The following is a 20,787-nucleotide window of genomic DNA, read 5'->3' as shown; positions in this document are numbered from 1 at the left end:
ACATGCCAAACAAGAAAAAAAAGGCACTCCTGCATTTGCGTCGTGGTCATCCGTCCTCTTTCATGTTTACATTTATAACGTGCCATATCACGTGGCAGGTCAGCCTGTCAACAACAAGCTTGTCTGTGTTAGTAACCAGGCTTTGTGTTGTTTTTGTGTGTGACGAAAGAGAGAGACACCCAAATGAACCGACCCAAAGAAAGTCAACGGTACCTTTGACTCTTTGCCGCAGGCATGTGTGTGGTGGCAGTGGAGGAAGGAGAGGAGAGGAGACGGTGTGTGTGATGGCAGTGGAGGAAGGAGAGGAGACGGTGTGTGTGGTGGCAGTGGAGGAAGGAGAGGAGAGGAGACGGTGTGTGTGGTGGCAGTGGAGGAAGGAGAGGAGGGACGGCGAGAGGAGACGGTGTGTGTGGTGGCAGTGGAGGAAGGAGAGGAGGGGCGGCGAAAGGAGACGGTGTGTGTGGTGGCAGTGGAGGAAGGAGAGGAGGGGCGGCGAGAGGAGACGATGTGTGTGGTGGCAGTGGAGGAAGGAGAGGAGGGACGGCGAGAGGAGACGGTGTGTGTGGTGGCAGTGGAGGAAGGAGAGGAGGGACGGCGAGAGGAGACGGTGTGTGTGGTGGCAGTGGAGGAAGGAGAGGAGGGACGGCGAGAGGAGACGGTGTGTGTAGTGGCAGTGGAGGAAGGAGAGGAGGGACGGCGAGAGGACACGGTGTGTGTGGTGGCAGTGGAGGAAGGAGAGGAGGGACGGCGAGAGGACACGGTGTGTGTGGTGGCAGTGGAGGAAGGAGAGGAGGGACGGCGAGAGGAGACGGTGTGTGTGGTGGCAGTGGAGGAAGGAGAGGAGGGACGGCGAGAGGACACGGTGTGTGTGGTGGCAGTGGAGGAAGGAGAGGAGGGACGGCGAGAGGAGACGGTGTGTGTGGTGGCAGTGGAGGAAGGAGAGGAGGGACGGCGAGAGGACACGGTGTGTGTGGTGGCAGTGGAGGAAGGAGAGGAGGGACGGCAAGAGGAGACGGTGTTTGAGGGGAGAGGAAGCTGGTGGATGTGGGGGGTGTGTGGGTGTGGTTATAGTACTCAACATGGGACAGTTTGTGGCTTAATAATGTGGCGGTCTATTTTTAACTCTGTTATTTCTGGAGGGGGATGATGGGGGGGGGAGGAAGGGTGACGAAATCGAAATGGAGCCATTCCGGATTATAGGGACAAGTCCCTCCTTTGAAAACTGGAGGGAGAGCTGATCAGCATAAATTGAGAGCTGCGTACAGAAAGGCGCATCGCCGCAACGCCTGCCAGTCTGAATCGGGATAAAAGCTCCGTCTGGGGTGGTATACAGTCGCTGATGGGGGAGGGGTGCAGTGTCATCCATGTGGACCGTGGTGACGGTGGAGATGATGAAATAGGGCTGATGACCCCCCCCCACAACACATGCACCCACCCGGCCTTAGCCAACTGCCCCTGGGTCCCGTTTTACCACGGTGGTGGAAGATCCCTCCGGGAGGCAGAGCTGGCTGACTTCACGCCTGCTGTCGCGTGTGGTCGGCTGTACCGGCAGTGGCGTCACACCACCATCGGAGACTGCATGACTAAGTGAAAAGTCTAATGGCTGCGATCAAAGTCTCTCCGCAACAGATCTAGGATTTGTTCAAACAAACTTTCTGGGAAACACCTAAAAGTAACACCTGTAGTTCCAAAAGCATATTGACATTGACAGTAAAAGACTAGAAGGCGGATCACACGTTGGGCAGCAGCACCACGGGCTCAAAAACAAAGCCTGTTTAACCTCACAGGGCTGTCTGGAGGCATCAGGCAGTGTTTGTTGTTGCTCTAGCAGCTTCCTATCTGACACACACACACACACAGCTCATATCTCTTGACATCACTCAGAGAACACAGAACCACCGTAGTAACCACAGGGCGTTTGGCGCCACCACAGCTGCGTGGCGTCCGCTACACCTGGCCCCCGGCTGAGCCTTACACTGGGATCACAGAGAACTACAGAGTAGAACGAAAGAAGTGAGGAAAAAGAAGTCGTAGGAAAGAGGTGATGAAAGAAAGAGAGAGAGAGAGAGAGAGAGAGAGAGAGAGAGAGAGAGAGAGAGAGAGAGAGAAAGAGAGTGTATGAGCCATGTGGAAGAGGGTAGGAGTGATGAGAGAGAGAGAGAGAGAGAGAACGAGAAGATGAGCTGTGTCGAAAGAGGGAGGACCCTGGGGCTAGCTGATCCAGCTCTGCTACTGCTTACTGCTCCAACTAATCCCAGCCTGAGCACATCAGCTAGGTCTTATCAGTAATTAGCACGCTAACCATTCCCCAGTCCCACTGGGGTCTGGACCTGGAGAACACAGCCTCCACAGCCAGCCAGCCCTTCCCTTGCATTCAATTAGCCCACTTTAAAGTGTGTGCCATAACCCGCAGGGCTGGCAATGGCGGGAGGGGGGGGGAGGAGGAGAAAAGGATGAAGAGGAGGCAGCGGGAGTTGAGAAACAGGAGGGAAACAGTCTGACATTTCCGAGGCTGAGGGTGTTATACAGACTGCAGAGGGTGTGAGGTTTTTTTTTTTTTTTTTGGGGGGGGGGGGGGAGGTGTGGAGGTGTGGGTTTTTGTCATGGAGTGTTTTGCGGGGTCGCGTTAACACTCCTTGCCCTGTCGAGGCGAATCGGGGATGATCCCCATGGTTACGAGGGGGAGACAACAGGAGAGCAAGAGGGGGGGTTAGAATAGATAGTATGGGGTGGTGTGACAGGAGGAAGAGGATGAGGAGGAGGAGGAGTGGCTAGGGTTTGAGGTGCAAGTCCACAATTTCACATATTCTTTAGTAATATGTTTTAGGTGTGGTTTATGCAGAGGGTGTGATATCTGAGATATTTCCATACCTATGGAAAATACAATTAGCACGTGGAACCAACTTTCTATGGACAGGCTTTGACTGACAGGGTCTTTTCAACAACATGTTAAGAAGAGGCAAAAAGGGGAAGAACATTCTTTCCAAGATGGCGTAGCAGTGCAGACGTTGTTTGTCGTTCTCCCGTGTAATTTTTTTTCCCCCCGTCTTTTTCTGTATATTTATAAATCTTTTTCCATTTTTAAATTATATAATACCTTCCGGCAACCCGCCTCACCCAATGTGATACCATCTCCCGGCCTGGACCATCTCCCGGCCTGCTCAGTGGACCCTATGATCACTCGGCTACACAGCTGATGCCTCCCAGACTCTTCACTAACACGACTAGAATCCACTACACCACCGGATTCTTGTCGTAAGCTCTGGACCTTTGCATCAGGTCATCGCTGCTAGCTAGCTGCTACCGAGTGGCTATAGTGGCTAACGCCCTTGTCCCGAAGCTAGCACCAGTTAGCCGCGAGCCAGGTGCATCTGCCAACGAGCAAACTAAATTTCTCCAGCTACAATAACTCTTTTGCCAACTGGCCTGGACCCTTAATCGACACAGAGCCCCGCTGTTCCATCACGACTGGTCTGCCGACATTATTCCATCCGTTGTGCCCTCTACCGGCCTTTGCCGGACGTCGGAGCAGACGCTTCTACTAGCCCCGGGCTGCAAATTATTATAATATTTTTAACGCCGTGTCTCCCGCTTGCTAGCAAAGTAATGACTACCTAACGGCTTCCCTGTTCCGTCGATTGCTGTTCACTGGACCCTATGATCACGTGGCTACATAGCTGATGCCTGCTGGACTGTTCACTAATCATAGTACTACATTTTGTTTGTTTATCTGTCGGCCCCAGCCTCGAACTCAGGCCCTGTGTGTAATTAACTGACCCTCTCTGCCCATTCATCCCCATTTTTACCTGTTGTTGTTGTTGTCTTAGCTGATTAGCTGTTGTTATGTCTTACCTGTTGTTGTCTTAGCTAGCTCTCCCAATCCACATCTGTGATTGCTTTATGCCTCGCTTTATGTCTCTCTCTAATGTCAATATGTCTTGTATACTGTTGTTTAGGGTAGTTATCATTGTTTTAGTTCACGGCGGAGCCCCTAGTCCCACTCAACATGCCTCAGATACCTCTTTTGTCCCACCTCCCACACATGCGGTGACCTCACCCAGCATAACTAGTGTGTCCAGAGATGGAACCTCTCTTATCACTCAATGCCTAGGTTTACCTCCACTGTACCCACACCCTACCATACCCGTCTGTACATTATACCCTGAATCTATCCTACCACACCCAGAAACCTGCTCCTTTTATTCTCTGTCCCTAACGCACTAGACGACCAGTTTTGATAGCCTTTAGCTCTCCTTCCAGACTCATATTAAACATCTCCAATCCAAAATTAAATCTAGAATCGGCTTCCTATTTTGCTAGAAAGCCTCCTTCACTCACGCTGCCAAACATACCATCGAAAAGCTGACGATCCTACCGATCCTCGACTTCAGCGATGTCATTTACAAAATAGCCTCCAACACTCTACTCAGTAAACTGGATGCAGTCTATCACAGTGCCATCCGTTTTGTCACCAAAGCCCCATATACCACCCACCACTGCAACCTGCATGCTCTTGTTGGCTGGCCCTCGCTACATATTTGTCGCCAAACCCACTGGCTCCAGGTCATCTATAAGTCTCTGCTAAGTAAAGCCCCGCCTTATCTCAGCTCACTGGTCACCATTGCAACACCCACCCGTAGCACACGCTCCAGCAGGTATATCTCACTGGTCATCCCCAAAGCCACCACCTCTTTTGGCCGCCTTTCCTTCCAGAATTGCAAAAATCTCTGAAGTTAGCGATATATTATTCCCTCGCTAACTTTAAGCATCAGCTATCTGAGCAGCTAAACGATCACTGCAGCTGTACATAGCCCATCTGTAAATATCCCATCCAATCTACCTACATCATCCTCATATTGTTTTTATTTACTTTTTTGCACACCAGTATTTCTACTTGCACGTCATCATCTGCACAACTATCACTCCAGTGTTAATTTGCTAAATTGTAATTACTTGCTACTTGGCCTATTTATTGCCTTACCTCCTTAACCATTTGCACACACTGTATATAGACTTTTTCTATTGTGTTATTGACTGTACGTTTGTTTATTCCATGTGTACCTCTTTGTTGTTGTTTGTGTCGCACTGCTTTGCTTTATCTTGGCCAGGTCGCAGTTGTAAATGAGAACTTGTTCGGAACTAGCCTACCCGGATAAATAAAGGTAACAAGTATATACAGTGCCTTGCGAAAGTATTCGGCCCCCTTGAACTTTGCGACCTTTTGCCACATTTCAGGCTTCAAACATAAAGATATAAAACTGTATTTTTTTGTGAAGAAACAACAACAAGTGGGACACAATCATGAAGTGGAATGACATTTATTGGATATTTCAAACTTTTTTAACAAATCAAAACCTGAAAAATTATTCAGCCCCTTTATTTAGCCCCTTTACTTTCAGTGCAGCAAACTCTCTCCAGAAGTTCAGTGAGGATCTCTGAATGATCCAATGTTGACCTAAATGACTAATGATGATAAATACAATCCACCTGTGTGTAATCAAGTCTCCGTATAAATGCACCTGCACTGTGATAGTCTCAGAGGTCCGTTAAAAGCGCAGAGAGCATCATGAAGAACAAGGAACACACCAGGCAGGTCCGAGATACTGTTGTGAAGAAGTTTAAAGCCGGATTTGGATACAAAAAGATTTCCCAAGCTTTAAACATCCCAAGGAGCACTGTGCAAGAGATAATATTGAAATGGAAGGAGTATCAGACCACTGCAAATCTACCAAGACCTGGCCGTCCCTCTAAACTTTCAGCTCATACAAGGAGAAGACTGATCAGAGATGCAGCCAAGAGGCCCATGATCACTCTGGATGAACTGCAGAGTTCTACAGCTGAGGTGGGAGACTCTGTCCATAGGACAACAATCAGTCGTATATTGCACAAATCTGGCCTTTATGGAAGAGTGGCAAGAAGAAAGCCATTTCTTAAAGATATCCATAAAAAGTGTCGTTTAAAGTTTGCCACAAGCCACCTGGGAGACACAACAAACATGTGGAAGAAGGTGCTCTGGTCAGATGAAACCAAAATTGAACTTTTTGGCAACAATGCAAAACGTTATGTTTGGCGTAAAAGCAACACAGCTGATCACACTGAACACACCATCCCCACTGTCAAACATGGTGGTGGCAGCATCATGGTTTGGGCCTGCTTTTCTTCAGCAGGGACAGGGAAGATGGTTAAAATTGATGGGAAGATGGATGGAGCCAAATACAGGACCATTCTGGAAGAAAACCTGATGGAGTCTGCAAAAGACCTGAGACTGGGACGGAGATTTGTCTTCCAACAAGACAATGATCCAAAATATAAAGCAAAATCTACAATGGAATGGTTCAAAAATAAACATATCCAGGTGTTAGAATGGCCAAGTCAAAGTCCAGACCTGAATCCAATCGAGAATCTGTGGAAAGAACTGAAAACTGCTGTTCACAAATGCTCTCCATCCAACCTCACTGAGCTCGAGCTGTTTTGCAAGGAGGAATGGGAAAAAATGTCAGTCTCTCGATGTGCAAAACTGATAGAGACATACCCCAAGTGACTTACAGCTGTAATCGCAGCAAAAGGTGGCGCTACAAAGTATTAACTTAAGGGGGCTGAATAATTTTGCACGCCCAATTTTTCAGTTTTTGATTTGTTAAAAAAGTTTGAAATATCCAATAAATGTCGTTCCACTTCATGAGTGTGTCCCACTTGTTGTTGATTCTTCACAAAAAAATACAGTTTTATATCTTTATGTTTGAAGCCTGAAATGTGGCAAAAGGTCGCAAAGTTCAAGGGGGCCGAATACTTTCGCAAGGCACTGTATATATATATTTTTAAACTTACTCCATCTTCTCACTCAATCACACAGCTTTGCCTCATGCTACCTCTTCAAATGATAATGCACGTCTCTATGTAGGACATGCCACTGCTGCTTCTCACCCCCTCTCCCCCTCAGTGCTTCCTCAAACACAGCATGTGGGCTGTGTATATCGCAGCCCCCCCCCCTATCCCCCGCCAGCTCCTCTCATCTCCGGAGAGTCCCCGTCCCGCATGACAGCTCACCCAGGCCATCTCCTAGCGTGGCGGGGGGCTGTGTAATAATTAGCCCCTGGTAGCGAGGGAGGGCTGTTCGTCAGCTAACACTATACAGGAGCTATGGATTAGTCTCTCAGCACCAAGAGAGGAGCACGCTCATCAGCCAGCCAGACAGGCAGGAAGAAGAACACACTCTATCTCTGCACACACACACACACACAGGAAAGCAGGGACCCCCTCTGCTCTGAGAGGCTGTTGTACTCTAGGCTCTGCTGTCTCTGTCTGTCTGTCTGTCTGTCTGTCTGCCTGCCTGCCTGCCTGCCTGCCTGCCTGCCTGCCTGCCTGCCTGTCTGCCTGCCTGTCTGCCTGTCTGCCTGTCTGCCTGTCTGCCTGTCTGCCTGTCTGCGGCAGCCTGCCAACTGAGCTCCTGCCTGGATCTGGGGAATGGAAGCCACAAGGGGTGGGACATGGTGGGTGGAGGGACAGAGACAGTAGCTGCTTTCCCCATACAGACATGGGAAGAGAGGGAGGAGAGGAAGAGGAAAGGAGAGGGGGCCAGGATGCCACCCAGCAAGGCATGAGTGGATGTAAGCTTGGCTGTGATTGGGCAGTTTATTGGTAGAATGGGTACTGTGGCAGTGATGGAACTACACTATACTTGCTAAATGAATATTAACGTTAACGTTGATATACGAGACCTTTATCAATTAATGTTTGTAGAATGGATGGGTGGTCCCATATCACATCCAACTACCTGTCAATATTCCCCTACCCCCTATTCCCCTACTCCCCTAACCGAAAGGTTGCTAGATCGAATCCCCGAGCTGACGAGGTAAAAATCTGTCATTCTTCCCCTGAACAACCCCCTAGGCCATCATTGAAAATCAGAATTTGTTCTTAACTGACTTGCCTAGTTAAATAAATTTGAAATAAAAAATAAAACCATTTAAAAAAAACTACCATCACAACTGCTTCAAGAGTCCTGCTACAGTCAGAACAACACCTTATTTTCACTCTTCACAAAATCAGACAGACACACACTTCCTCCATTAACATGTAGACACAGAGAGAGCGCCCACCCGCCAGTTCAAGCGAGGACACACACCTCCTGAGGCATTGTGCCCAGGAACATTCTGTTGGTTATTCGAGCTGCCTCATTGAGATCAGACCAATCCGCTCGCTCAGTTCGACACATCGCCGCATGACATCTGGCCGGGATCCAGATTGCCAGGAGCAACTAGTCAAGGCTATGTTCCACACCAACCAAACCCTCTAATATGGTCAGTTCTATGTAATTGGTGTAATAGACCTTTTACACATCAGTTCTATATCGGTTCTCAGTTCTATATAGACTCCACTCCACTTTGATCTGAAGTCATACATTATCACAGCCATATATACGCCATATATACGTAACACAGAAGACGCTGGAAAGTTAAAGTTAACTGGAAAGTTAAAGCAGCCAAGTTAAAACTTGTGTGGCTCATTTTTTACTTCCTGCGTCCCCCCCCCCGAATTGATCCAACTTTGTCAAACTTCAAAAGCTGATTTTTGGTACAAATATAAGATGGATCAAGTCAGTCATTGGGCCAAAAGGCATCAACCAACCAACCAAATGTCAATCAGCAGTACCTGACAACCTTTCTAATCACTCACTAATGTCAACCTACACCAACAGAATGTGATTGGGTACTTACTGGCTGGCGACGGGGTGCTGTATCCGTTGACGGGCAGTCCGGAGAGGGTGGGAGGGGACAGCCCCCCCAGCATGTGGGGGAAGAAGTAGGAGTAGTGAGGCATGGGGAATCCCCCCACAGAGACAGTGGGGCCCCCCGCACTCCCTGGCCCCCCCGGGGGGTGGCAGGGGTTACCCTTGCCCGCCATGTTCTGCTCGGCAGACCTTGAGCCGAGTCCAAAGAGTCTCCTGTAGGTATCCGTGGCGATGTTGGTCTACATCCCCCCCGACCTCAACCGCCGGTGACGACGTAATCCAATGAATTGAGAAGAGGTGGGTGACGGTGGAGGTGACGGTGGACAACCACGGGGATTTGGGTAGGTGTGTGAAATGGAGCTGCTCGGTTACGCTGATGTTCCAGGTGGACACTTCAGAGAAACTTATAGGCTATACTCTTCCAAAAGGCTGGTCCTCTGCCTTGTTGTGAAGAGCGTCCCACTGAGATAGATAGAGGTAGACTAGGCCACTAAGCTTTATACCATGAATGAAACACCCAATTACATAAATACTAAGGGAGGTCGTTAGGCAGAATCATCTGGCACCAATGGACTCCAGACCCCTTGTCCAGGATTGGATAGACTTCTCAGGCCTTGGGAGGATTGGATGATAACAGCTTCTCTCTCTCTCTCTCTCTCTCTCCAGTGACTCAGCAGAGCTCATACAACAACACGACGGAGTGGAGGAGGAGGATCGTTATGACGACGTCTGGTTTTAGTTCTCACCGTAGCCCGGTTTGCCCCAGGTCAGCCCCTAATCGCCGTGGTGGACTCACTTTCAGTCTCGGCAACGCACCTGTAGCGGACTGGCAACCTTCCTCCTTCAGAAACAGAGACAGACAGACGGAGAGAGAGACAGACAGAGAGAGACAGACAGACAGACAGACAGCGAGAAACAGAGGCAAGGGTTAGATAGAGATTCACTCACTGGCGCATATTCAGAGACAGAGAGACGGGGGTGCAAATGCATATTCAGTGGGGTGGCATTGATTTTTGCCAGGGCTCATCTCTACGTAGACAGCGTGGGAAAAACAGAGCCCGGGTCCTCTCTAGTTATCTTGTTAACACTAATGTTTTCAACTAGGAGTACGCCCCCCCCCCCCGCCCCCCCCCCCCCCCCCCCCCCCCCCCCCCCCCCCCGTTTTGGGGTGAATCATCATCAGAGATGCTGAGGCTCATTAACGGAGTCCGTCTGAACCTCTCTCTCTGCTCCTCAATAAACAGGAGACGAGCTTACGCAACCTTCCAAGAGAGGGAGGGAGGGAGGGAAGAGTAACCTAGTTCTGCCTTTCAATGCTGATGTTGTACAACATGCCTTATATAAACCCAAAACCCCTTGCTTTGCTACACACCGTAGCAACTAGCTATAATGTCTGTAAGACCATCCACTACTTTGCACTGTAATTGTAGTTCACAACTGACAGCTTTGCTTCCATCTCTTTCACCCATCTGACATTGACATGCCAAAGGAGTGAACCGTTTACTGTTCTTTGGAGTCGGGACCGGAACTGTCTGAACGTTGAAAACATCATTTGAGTGCCTTTTTCTCCCTCCCGGTCTGTCATGTCTGTAGCCGTCTGAGAGGCATTTCTTCTGCCCTGGCCCCAGCGAGGAGGGCGTTGGGTGCACGAGGGCCCGTTTTTACAGGGTCAGGGGACTTTTCTAGATCTCCCGCAAAGTGCTGCTCCCTCCAACGTCAGGCCTCACCTTGTGAAGCCCTCCCCCGACAGGGGTGTGTGTGCGCGTGCGTGTTTGCGTGCGTATGTGTGATCTCCTGCATAGTGCTCCACCGCCGCTAGCCCCCCTCCCCGTTGTGAAGTCGGCCCACACACACACACACACACACACACACACACACACAGGTCGGCTAGGCCCCCGTCGTAAAACAGCCAAACACCACTGGGCTTTCAGACATGTTTGTGTTAGAAGGGCGAGAGGAGAGGAGGGGGAGAGATGAAGAGGCCTTTTAGAGAGACTCGGTGAAGGTCTAGGATAAGAACAAGACTGCTGTGATCAGTGCCCCAGAGCATTATTATCATCAAACCTCTAAAACATGATGAAGTACCCTTACAGGAAGAGAACAGAAAAACAGAACAAGGCGTAGTGGATTCAGACCACGCATTACTTTCAAGCAGCTCCTGTATTTGGTACATATGGCTGTCGTGCTGAAATTATTCAAATACATCCATTCACCCCTCCATCCGTATACCAACCCACCCATCCGTCCGCTCTTGAGAAGGAGTAACATGCATAAAGGCATGGCTACATCCGTCGTGCCGCTCACAGATCCCACCTGGGAATATGAGCTTCAGCGGGCTCTACCCTGAGCTTTAGCACAATGCACTGGGTAGGACACGTTCAAATGATACAGAGGGAGAGGGAGAGTGATGGCGAGAAAGGGGGAAAGAGAGACAGGGAGCGGGGGGGGGGGCTAGATCAAAGCGAGAGGAAGCGGATGAAGATGCCTCGTCGGCGCTCGCCGCTTTCCATCTCGCTCATACATTATGAAAAACGCCCTACTAAGTAGGTTACACCCCACAGGTCCCCTTTACATAGCCATACACTCGTTCATTGAATCATGGGGCTTGTGTCTATACCAGTGCATCAGTGTGTGCGTGTGTGTGTATCGATGTATCTGTATCAGTGTGTGAGAGAAGAGAGAGACAAAACAGAGACAGCTATATTGAGAGAGAGAGAGAGAGAGAGAGAGAGAGAGAGAAAGAAAGGAGAAAGAGAGAAAAGAGAGCTATACTGAGAGAGAGAGAGAGAGAGAGAGAGAAAGAGACAGCTATACTGAGAGAGAGAGAGAGAGAGAGAGAGAGAGAGAGAGAGAGAAAGAAAGAAAGAAAGGAGAAAGAGAGAAAAGAGACAGCTATACAGAGAGAGAGAGAGAGAAAAAGAGACAGCTATACTGAGAGAGAGAGAGAGAGAGAGAAAGGAGAGCGAGAGAAAGAGACAGCTATACTGAGAGAGAGAGAGAGAGAGAAAGGAGAGAGAGAAAAAGAGACAGCTAGAGAAAGAAAGGAGAGAGAAAAGAGACAGCTATACTGAGAGAGAGAGAAAGGAGAAAGAGAGAAAAGAGACAGCTATACTGAGAGAGAGAGAGAGAGAGAGAGAGAAAGAAAGGAGAAAGAGAGAAAAGAGAGCTATACTGAGAGAGGAAAAGAAGGCGTGCCCACACAAGAGGCATAAGCCAGTCCATCCATAAAGAAGTGGGAGTTCATAAATATATCCATCTCTATACATGTACAGTATGTGCGGCAGGGTAGCCTAGTGGTTAGAGCGTTGGACTAGTAACCGGAAGGTTGCAAGTTCAAACCCCCGAGCTGACAAGTTACAAATCTGTTGTTCTGCCCCTGAACAGGCAGTTAACCCACTAGGCCGTCAATGAAAATAAGAATTTGTTCTTAACTGACTTGCCTGGTTAAATAAAGGTTAAAAAAAAAATGTAACCAACACTGTCTGCTTCAGAATACGGGCACCTGATAGGAGGAGAAGAGCGTGTGTCTGTACATCCTCGACAAACTACTTGATCTTTCCATATTACATTTTTTCAAATCCTTTGATCAGATCAGTTACTTCACAGCCAATCACAGAGGAGAGGCAACATAGAACGGTGGGGGGGGAGGGGGGGGGGGGGGCTGTTGTGCGGAATAAAATGGAAAATAGAGTGTAAGGACAAGAAGCTCCATAAAGAGAGACTTTGTCGACGAATTGGTGGAGATTGAAGGATATTCCTGATAATACGTAGAATTATCGGGAAACAAACGGAAAATTAAACACTGGATGTACACATGTCACATATGTATCGAACTCATTCATTCTCTCATATAAGCATGAATGTACATGTTGGACAACACACCAGGGACATGCATCTACAGTTGAAGTCGGAAGTTTACGTCCACTTAGCTTGGAGTCATTAAAACTAGTTTTTCAACCACTCCACACATTTCTTGTTAACAAACTATAGTTTTGGCAAGTCGGTTAGGACATCTACTTTGTGCATGTGTACCAGTACAACTTTAGACCGTCCCCTCACCCATACCCAGGCGCGAACCAGGGACCCTCTGCACACATCAACGACTGACACCCACGAAGCATCGTTACCCATCGCTCCACAAAAGCCACGGCCCTTGCAGAGCAAGGGGAACTACTACTTCAAGGTCTCAGAGCAAGTGACGTCACCGATTGAAACGCTATTTAGCGCGCACCACCTCTAACTAAGCTAGCTGTTTCACATCCATTACACATGACACAAGTCATTTTTCCAACAATTGTTTACAGACAGATTATTTCACTTATAATTCACTGTAGCACAATTCCAGTTGGTCAAAAGTTTACATACACTAAGTTGACTGTGCCTTTAAACAGCTTGGAAAATTCCAGAAAATGATGTCATGGCTTTAGAAGCTTCTGATAGGCTAATTGACATCATTTGAGTCAATTCGAGGTGTATCTGTGGATGTATTTCAAGGCCTACCTTCAAACTCAGTGCCTCTTTGCTTGACATCATGGGAAAATCAAAAGAACTCAACCAAGAGCTCAGAAAAAGAATTGTAGACCTCCACAAGTCTGGTTCATCCTTGGAGCAATTTCCAAACGCCTGAAGGTACCATGTTTATCTGTATGCAAGTGTAAAGACCATGGGACCTCGCAGCCGTCATACCGCTCCTAGAGATGAAGGTACTTTTGTGCGAAAAGTGCAAATCAATCCCAGAACAACAGCAAAGGACCTTGTTAAGATGCTGGAGGAAACAGGTACAAGTATCTATATCCACAGTAAAACGAGTCCTATATCGACTTAACCTGAAAGGCCGCTCAGCAAGGAAGAAGCCACTGCTCCAAAACCGCCATAAACAAGTCAGACTACGGTTTGTAACTGCACATGGGGACAAAGATTGTACTTTTTGGAGAAACGTCCTCTGGTCTGATTAAACAAAAATAGAACTGTTTGGCCATAATGACCATCGTTATGTTTGGAGGAAAAAGGGAGGCTTGCAAAAAGCTTGGTCGCAAATGGGTCTTCCAAATGGACATGACCCCAAGCATACTTCCAAAGTTGTGGCAAAATGGCTTAAGGACGACGAAGTCAAGGTATTGGAGTGGCCATCACAAAGCCCTGACCTCAATCCTATAGAAAATGTGTGGGCATAACTGAAAAAGCGTGTGCGAGCAAGGAGGACTACAAACCTGACTCAGTTACACCGGCTCTGTCAGGAGGAATTGGCCACAATTCACCCAACTTATTGTGGGAAGCTTGTGGAAGGCCACCCGAAACGTTTAACCCAAGTTAAACAATTTCAAGGCAATGCTACCAAATACTAATTGAGTGTATGTAAACTTCTGACCCACTGGGAATGTGATGAAATAAATAAAAGCTGAAATAAAATCAATAATTCTCTCTACTATTATTCTGACATCTCACATTCTTAAAATAAAAAGTGGTGATCTTAACTGACCTAAGACAGGGAATTGTTATTGGGATTACATGTCAGGAATTGTGAAAATCTGAGTTTAAATGTATTTGGCTAAAGTGTATGTAAACTTCTGACTTCAACTGTATGTGTTAACCCAGACACATGCATGCATACACACTTGATAAACATACACACTTGATAAAGATGAGCAAATATGTATCAAATAATTCAAATACTGAGCTATTTTGTGTGCTCAATAAAATTAGGAAATTTGATTATCTTGTACTAATAATTACTCAAAGACATAGATTTTGCTTAACAAGTAATACATTTTTCCTCAGAAAGTTAGAGGTCAAAATTAGTGACACCCATGTTTTCAGTATCTCACCTTGCAAGGATAACGGCACTGAGCTTTTTTTGAAAATGTTTTATGAATTGGAAAACACATTGGGATGAACCTTAGCACGAGCTCCAGCAGGTATATTTCACTGGTCACCCCCAAAGCCAATTCCTCCTTTGGCCGCCTTTCCTTCCAGTTCTCTGCTGCCAATGACTGGAAAGAATTGCAAAAATCACTGAAGCTGGAGATTCATATCTCCCTCACTAACTTTAAGCATCAGCTGTCAGAGCAGCTTACAGATCATTGTACCTGTACATAGCCCACCCGTAAATAGCCCATCCAACTACCTCATCCCCATATTGTTATTATTCTTTGCTCCTTTGCACCCCAGTATCTCTACTTGCACATTCATCTTCTGCACATCTATCACTCCAGTGTTTAATTGCTAAATTGTAATTACTTCGCCACTACGGCCTATTTATTGCCTTTACCTCCCTTATCCTAACCTCCCTTGCACACACTGTATATAGACTTTTCTATTGTGTTATTGACATTTGTTCATCCCATGTGTAACTCTGTGTTGTTGTTGTTTGTGTCACACTGCTTTGCTTTATCTTGGCCAGGTCGCAGTTGTAAATGAGAACTTGTTCTCAACTGGCCTACCTGGTTAAATAAAGGTGAAATAAATGTAAAAAATGAAATGAAATCCTTTGTCTGGGCTTGTGGACTGCCCTCCTATCCTTTTCCTCAATTCAATCCACAGGTTTTCAATGGGTATCAAGTCCGGAGAACGAGATGCCATTGCAAAACGTTGATCTTGTGGCCATTCAACAATTTCTTTGTGGATTTTGATGTGTGTTTGGGGTGAATCGTCTTGCTGGAAGATCCACTGGCTGCCAAGTGTCAACCTCCTGTCAGAGACAAACAGGTATTTGGCTAAAATACTGGTACTGGGGAAAGTTCTTAATGCTGTTGACCTTAATAAAAGGCCCCAGGACCAGTGGAAGGAAAATAATCCCATAATATCAAAGACCCACCACCATATTTTACAGTAGGTATGGGGTTCTTTTCTGCTCAGGCATTCTCGTTTCGTAACCAAAGAGCTCTATTTTCATGTTATCTAACCAAAACACCGGTTCCAATCCAACTGCCAATGTTGTTTACATTTACATTTGTAGGATGACATGAAAATAGAGCTCTTTGGCCATCTCGGTCTCCGGACTTAAAATCCTTTGAAAAGCCTGTGCTTTGAATCCAAGTCCATACCGTAAGTGCAGACAAAGGATTTGAAAGGATTCTGTTTGGATGAACTCGTAAAAAACAGAGAAAAAGGCTCGGTGCCATGATCCTCGCAAGGTGAGGTATTGAAAGGTGTTGAAAACAAGGGGTGTCAATCAGTTTGACCCTGATCTTTCAGGGAAAAAAAGTAGTATTTGCTTTTTGAGCATACAACATAGCTCAGTATTTGAACGATGTGTTTTATACAGTCATTTCTGCGCATCTTTATCAAGGGTGTCAATCATTTCAGACCCCACTGAGATTGACACAGGAACAAGACTCCTGCGGGTCTAGTACGCCTAAAAGAGTTTACTTAATACAAATAAATGATCCCCTCCCCCGTCCGTCAGCGCTCTCTCGCACCTTGCTCCAGTTGTAGCCAGTCACTACTTTACCTCAGATGCACGCAGAGATATACACATTTGCACATGTCCATAAATGCATCCGACGCTGGGTCTCTAGAAGGGCTGCCTTCATTGCCAAAATGTGGTAATGTGGTTGTTATCAGCGGTGTGCATGATGCAGGCGACTGTCTCGTGAGCGCTGAGCAGCAGGCAAGGAGCAGTTGCTATGGCTACTCACGCGCAGAGTGGGGACATACAGGTGAGAAGTTAACTCAAGCGAGTTATTTCTGATTCCTGCGCCTTCATCCTGATTTTCATCTGGACGAACAGGAACGTTCTGGGGTTACAGAACTGTTATCGGGATCAAGGACAGTACGGGGGAAAAAATTTGACCGGACTATACGGGACTGGGATGAATTTTCACTCCCGTGTCAACCTCTAACACACACATTATTTGAATGGATCAAACATCACAGGCTCCCTTTGAGAGAAATTTAACTGATCTATAGCATGCTAACGTGTGTCAGGGGAAAGCTGTGTGGCAGCTGACACACTATGCAAAGGATCACAGTGTGTACCGGTATGTACAGTATGTCTGAAAACCTCCATCCTCAATGCCCTTGTTCAGTCATAAGAATTATGTGACCTGTGTGGTCCGACAGTTACCCGCGCTGCCCTTAGTGCTGTGAACCCGGCACACATACCAGAGTCGGCATGGGTTCAAATCTGACCCTTCTTCCTCGCAATCTCTTCTACCTTTCCTGTCTCCTCTTCCGACCTTAATAAATACAACAAAATTCAACAACAACAAAAAATAACAAGAAGAAATATGGCTCACGCACCTGATGGTCACAAGTGCAAGGACATACTCCATTTCTAACTCCACATTATGGGGCGGCGCACAATTGGCCCAGCGTCGTTCGGGATTAGGGGAGGGTTTGGCCGCTCTCTAGCGACTCCTGTGGCGGGCCGGGCGCAGTGCACGCTGACACGGTCGACCAGGTGTACGGGTGTTTCCTCCGACACATTGGTGCGGCTGGCTTCCGGGTTAAGCGGAAGCCATTGTGTCAAGAAGCAGTTTGGCTGGGTCGTGTTTCGGAGGGCTCTCGACCTTCACCTCTGCCGTACGTAGTTGCAGCAATGAGACAAAACTAACCCGATCATCTTCATTCCATACTAACTAAACTCAATGGCTTGGTGTGTGCGTGCGTATCTGTGTGCTCGTGTTTGCATGTTCCTTTAGCGCTAAAACACTGTAAGCAGAATAAAAAGGTAACTAATAGCCAGTACTGACACACTCCTCACCTCTAATAGCAGCCGCTACAGTCATCAGTGAGCATTAACTCACAGCCAGTCAGATGTCAGTAGTGACCATATGCCACTAACTCACATCCATTAAGTCAGAGTAGAGGTCTTCAACTTTTTGGACGCTTTAAAAAAAATATATATTTTTTATTAGTTTTTAGTTTCCTTAAAAACAATAATTGTCCACCTCGTGGTTCAGCTGTCGGAGATGTGAAAGCTAAATGCTGCCAGGCATATGCAGGTACAGTATGCCTAGTCGTCCACTGTATGATATTAAATGTTTAAAATATAAAATGGAAGAGAAGATTCGGCCTAGTCCTAGAGTGACCGAGAAAAAGACAGAGCTATGTTCCCGACACGATAGGCTACTAACGCTGTACAAATATTGGCGTACAGAAGGAGGCTAATTCGTACATTTTGCCTTTACATGCCTACATAGCTAATCCTAATACCCATACCGCACCTTCACAAAAGCGTCTTAACTTTATTAGGGTAATATCAAAAGTAGGCCTAAGTCAAGTCATTGTTCATATGGAAAATACGAACAGGTTGTGATGTTGCGGCATTCAATTACGTTTTGCATCTCGCCCTCCTTGGCTTTTCCTTTTCATGGTTTGACTGCGAGCAGCCCTATAGTCCTAACGGTCATTTCATTATATTGCGGCAAACACAAAATGGCTCAACAAAAACACTTGTTAAATAGCCTATTTAACCTTTTCACGCGCGAGTTGCAAATATCTCTAACCGTAGCCCCTTGCGTGCGTTTTGTCATAGGCGTGACGTCAGAATGCTCTCCCTGTTCCAAACTGTGATTGTTACGCAACAAGACAGTTACCCGCGCTGCCCTCAAACCAAGGCATGCTCCCTGCTAATTATCTATAGGCTGTTTCAATTTGTCAATTTCAAATGATTTTCTAACAACAGTTTGAATTGAGGTGTGTTCCGCCTCCTCGTTAATTCACAGCTCCTTGTATGTAATCTCCTTAATGTTATTTAATTGTGTTATTTAATCCTTTTTTGCAAAAAAAAAATCTATTTACAATTTTTTACAATCTATACAATCAATTTACAATCTATCTTTACAATCTATTTAATGAACTCTGCATTGTTGGGAAAGGTCTCGTAAGTAAACATTTCATGGTAAAGTCTACACCTGTTGTATTTGACGCATGTGACATTGAGCTGTTGGTTCCACACCGGTAGCCGGTGACTAGCAACCCATAATAAATAACCAATCACAGGGGTAGGACAAGGTTTACGCCGCATCTCTGACCGTTTCTTACCCAATGTTTCTTTAACCTATCGGGCCTGCCCCAGTGTATGTCTGAATAATACTGTATACTGAACAAAAATATAAAGCCCAACGTGCAACAATTTCAAAGGTTTTACTGAGTTACAGTACATATAAGGAAATCAGTCAATTGAAATGTATTAATTAGGCCCTAATCTATGGATTTCACATGACTGGAAATCAGATATGCATCTGTTGGTCACAGATACCTAAAATAAAAAGGAAGGGGCGTGGATCAGAAAACCAGTCCGTATCTGGTGTGACCACCATTTGCCTCAGGCAGCAAAACACATCTCCTTCGCATAGAATTGATCGGCTGTTGATTGTGGCCTGTGGAATGTTGTCCCACACCTCTTCAATGGCTGTGCGAAGTTGCTGGATATCGCGGGAACTGGAACACGCTGACGTCGATCCAGTGCATACATGTCCATCCAGAGCATCCCAAACATGCTCAATGGGTGACATGTCTGGTGAGTATGCAGGCCATGGAAGAACTGGGATATTTTCAGCTTCCAGGAATTGTGTACATATCCTTGTGGCATGGGGTGGTGCATTATCATGCTGAAACATTGAGGTGATGGCAGTGGATGAATGTCTCAGGATCTCGTCATGGTATCTCTGTGCATTCAAATTGCCATCGATAAAATGTAATTGTGTTCGTTTCCGTAGTTTATGCCTGCCCATACCATAATCCCACCACCACCACCATGAAGCACTCTGTTCACAACGTTGACATCAGCAAACCTCTCGCCCATACAACGCCATGCACGTGGTCTGTGGTTGTGAGTCCTGTTGGACGTACAGTAAAATTCTCTAAAACGATGTTGGAGGCGGCTTATGGAAGAGAAATGAACATTCAATTCTCTGGCACAGCTCTGGTGGACATTCCTGCAGTCAACATGCCAATTGCATGCGCTAGTGTCCTTTTTATTGTCCCCAGCACAAGGTGCACCTGTGTAATGGCCATGCTGTTTAAATAAGCTTCTCAATATGCCACACCTGTCATGGATTGTTTTGGCATCAATTTGTTGCACAACCTTTGAGAGAAATAAGCTTTAAGTGCCTATGGAACATTTCTGGATTCTTTTATTTCAGCTCATGAAACATGGGACCAACACATTACACGTTGTGTTCATACGTTTGCTCAGTGTATATAGCTAGTGCAAATCTGACTCTCGCTGCAGCATCTCTTCTACCCTCAGTCGACATGGCTTCCATAAGTGCCTCCGCTGTATGAAATGTGTGGTGTGCTGAAATTGAGAGATCCATGGGAAGAGAGGGGTCATTGAATGTATGCATGTGTGCTTGCGTATCTGTGTGTGTATGTTTTTATATGTGTGAGTGTACATAATGATGTGTGTATGTTTTTATATGTGTGAGTGTACATAATGATGTGTGTGTGTGTGTGTGTGTGTGTGTGTGTGTGTGTGTGTGTGTGTGTGCAGTGGCAGAGTGGTAGGTTATTAACATCCAAGGATAGCTAGGCGGGTTAGCTAGTGCTCTTCTAGCTACAGTAGGCTGTAAACCCCCTTCCCCTTCCTCTGACTAGTGACTGAGGACAGAGATACCAGTGAGTGCTGGATATCTACCATGTATACGCACACAAACACTTTCACCAACATGTTTACACACACAAACAATGCAAACATTCCATAAAACACATAAATAAGATATGACCGTCCTAGCATACAGTCACAAAAGCCCCAAACAGTCTGTATGCATAGACAACTAAACACATTCAACATTTAGAGAACATATTGCGCATGGGTGAAACATTTGTGAGGCATGTAAATAGTATAAACTCACTCACAAACATACACAGATTTAACACACGCACATGGCAGTCAGCATGCATAGGGCTCGTCAGCTGAGGTATCAAGAAAAAAAACACAAACAGCAGTGTTTTGGAGTCAATTGAAATTAGTCAGCACGGTGTTCCCTAAAGCATGGTGGATTGAGTAACATGTCTGCGTGTGCGCATGTTGAGGTTTGCCAGCGTAAATGGGGTTTGCCAGCATGATGGGGTTTGCCAGCATGATGGGGTTTGCCAGCATGATGGGG

General features: G+C 46.6%; 1 protein-coding gene and 1 long non-coding RNA gene across 2 annotated transcripts in view; both read right to left on the bottom strand.

The window, feature by feature from the left end:
- The window catches only part of LOC149978890 (uncharacterized), a 699,006-nt gene that overhangs the window by 464,116 nt on the left and 214,103 nt on the right, over positions 1 to 20,787 (bottom strand). The window lies entirely within an intron of this gene.
- The window catches only part of LOC110486146 (retinoic acid receptor alpha-A), a 212,602-nt gene that overhangs the window by 97,731 nt on the left and 94,084 nt on the right, over positions 1 to 20,787 (bottom strand). Inside the window, exon 3 of the mRNA XM_036940799.2 lies at positions 8,718 to 9,572. Within this exon, the coding sequence (XP_036796694.1) occupies positions 8,718 to 8,904 (187 nt within the window). The 5' untranslated portion in view covers positions 8,905 to 9,572. The remainder of the gene's footprint in view (positions 1 to 8,717; positions 9,573 to 20,787) is intronic.

Source organism: Oncorhynchus mykiss, chromosome 13 (assembly GCF_057628025.1).
Source record: "Oncorhynchus mykiss isolate SJ-2025 chromosome 13, ASM5762802v1, whole genome shotgun sequence".
NCBI lineage: Eukaryota > Metazoa > Chordata > Actinopteri > Salmoniformes > Salmonidae > Oncorhynchus > Oncorhynchus mykiss.
Note: the sequence above shows the minus strand (reverse complement) of the source record. Positions and strands in the feature narration are given on the sequence as shown.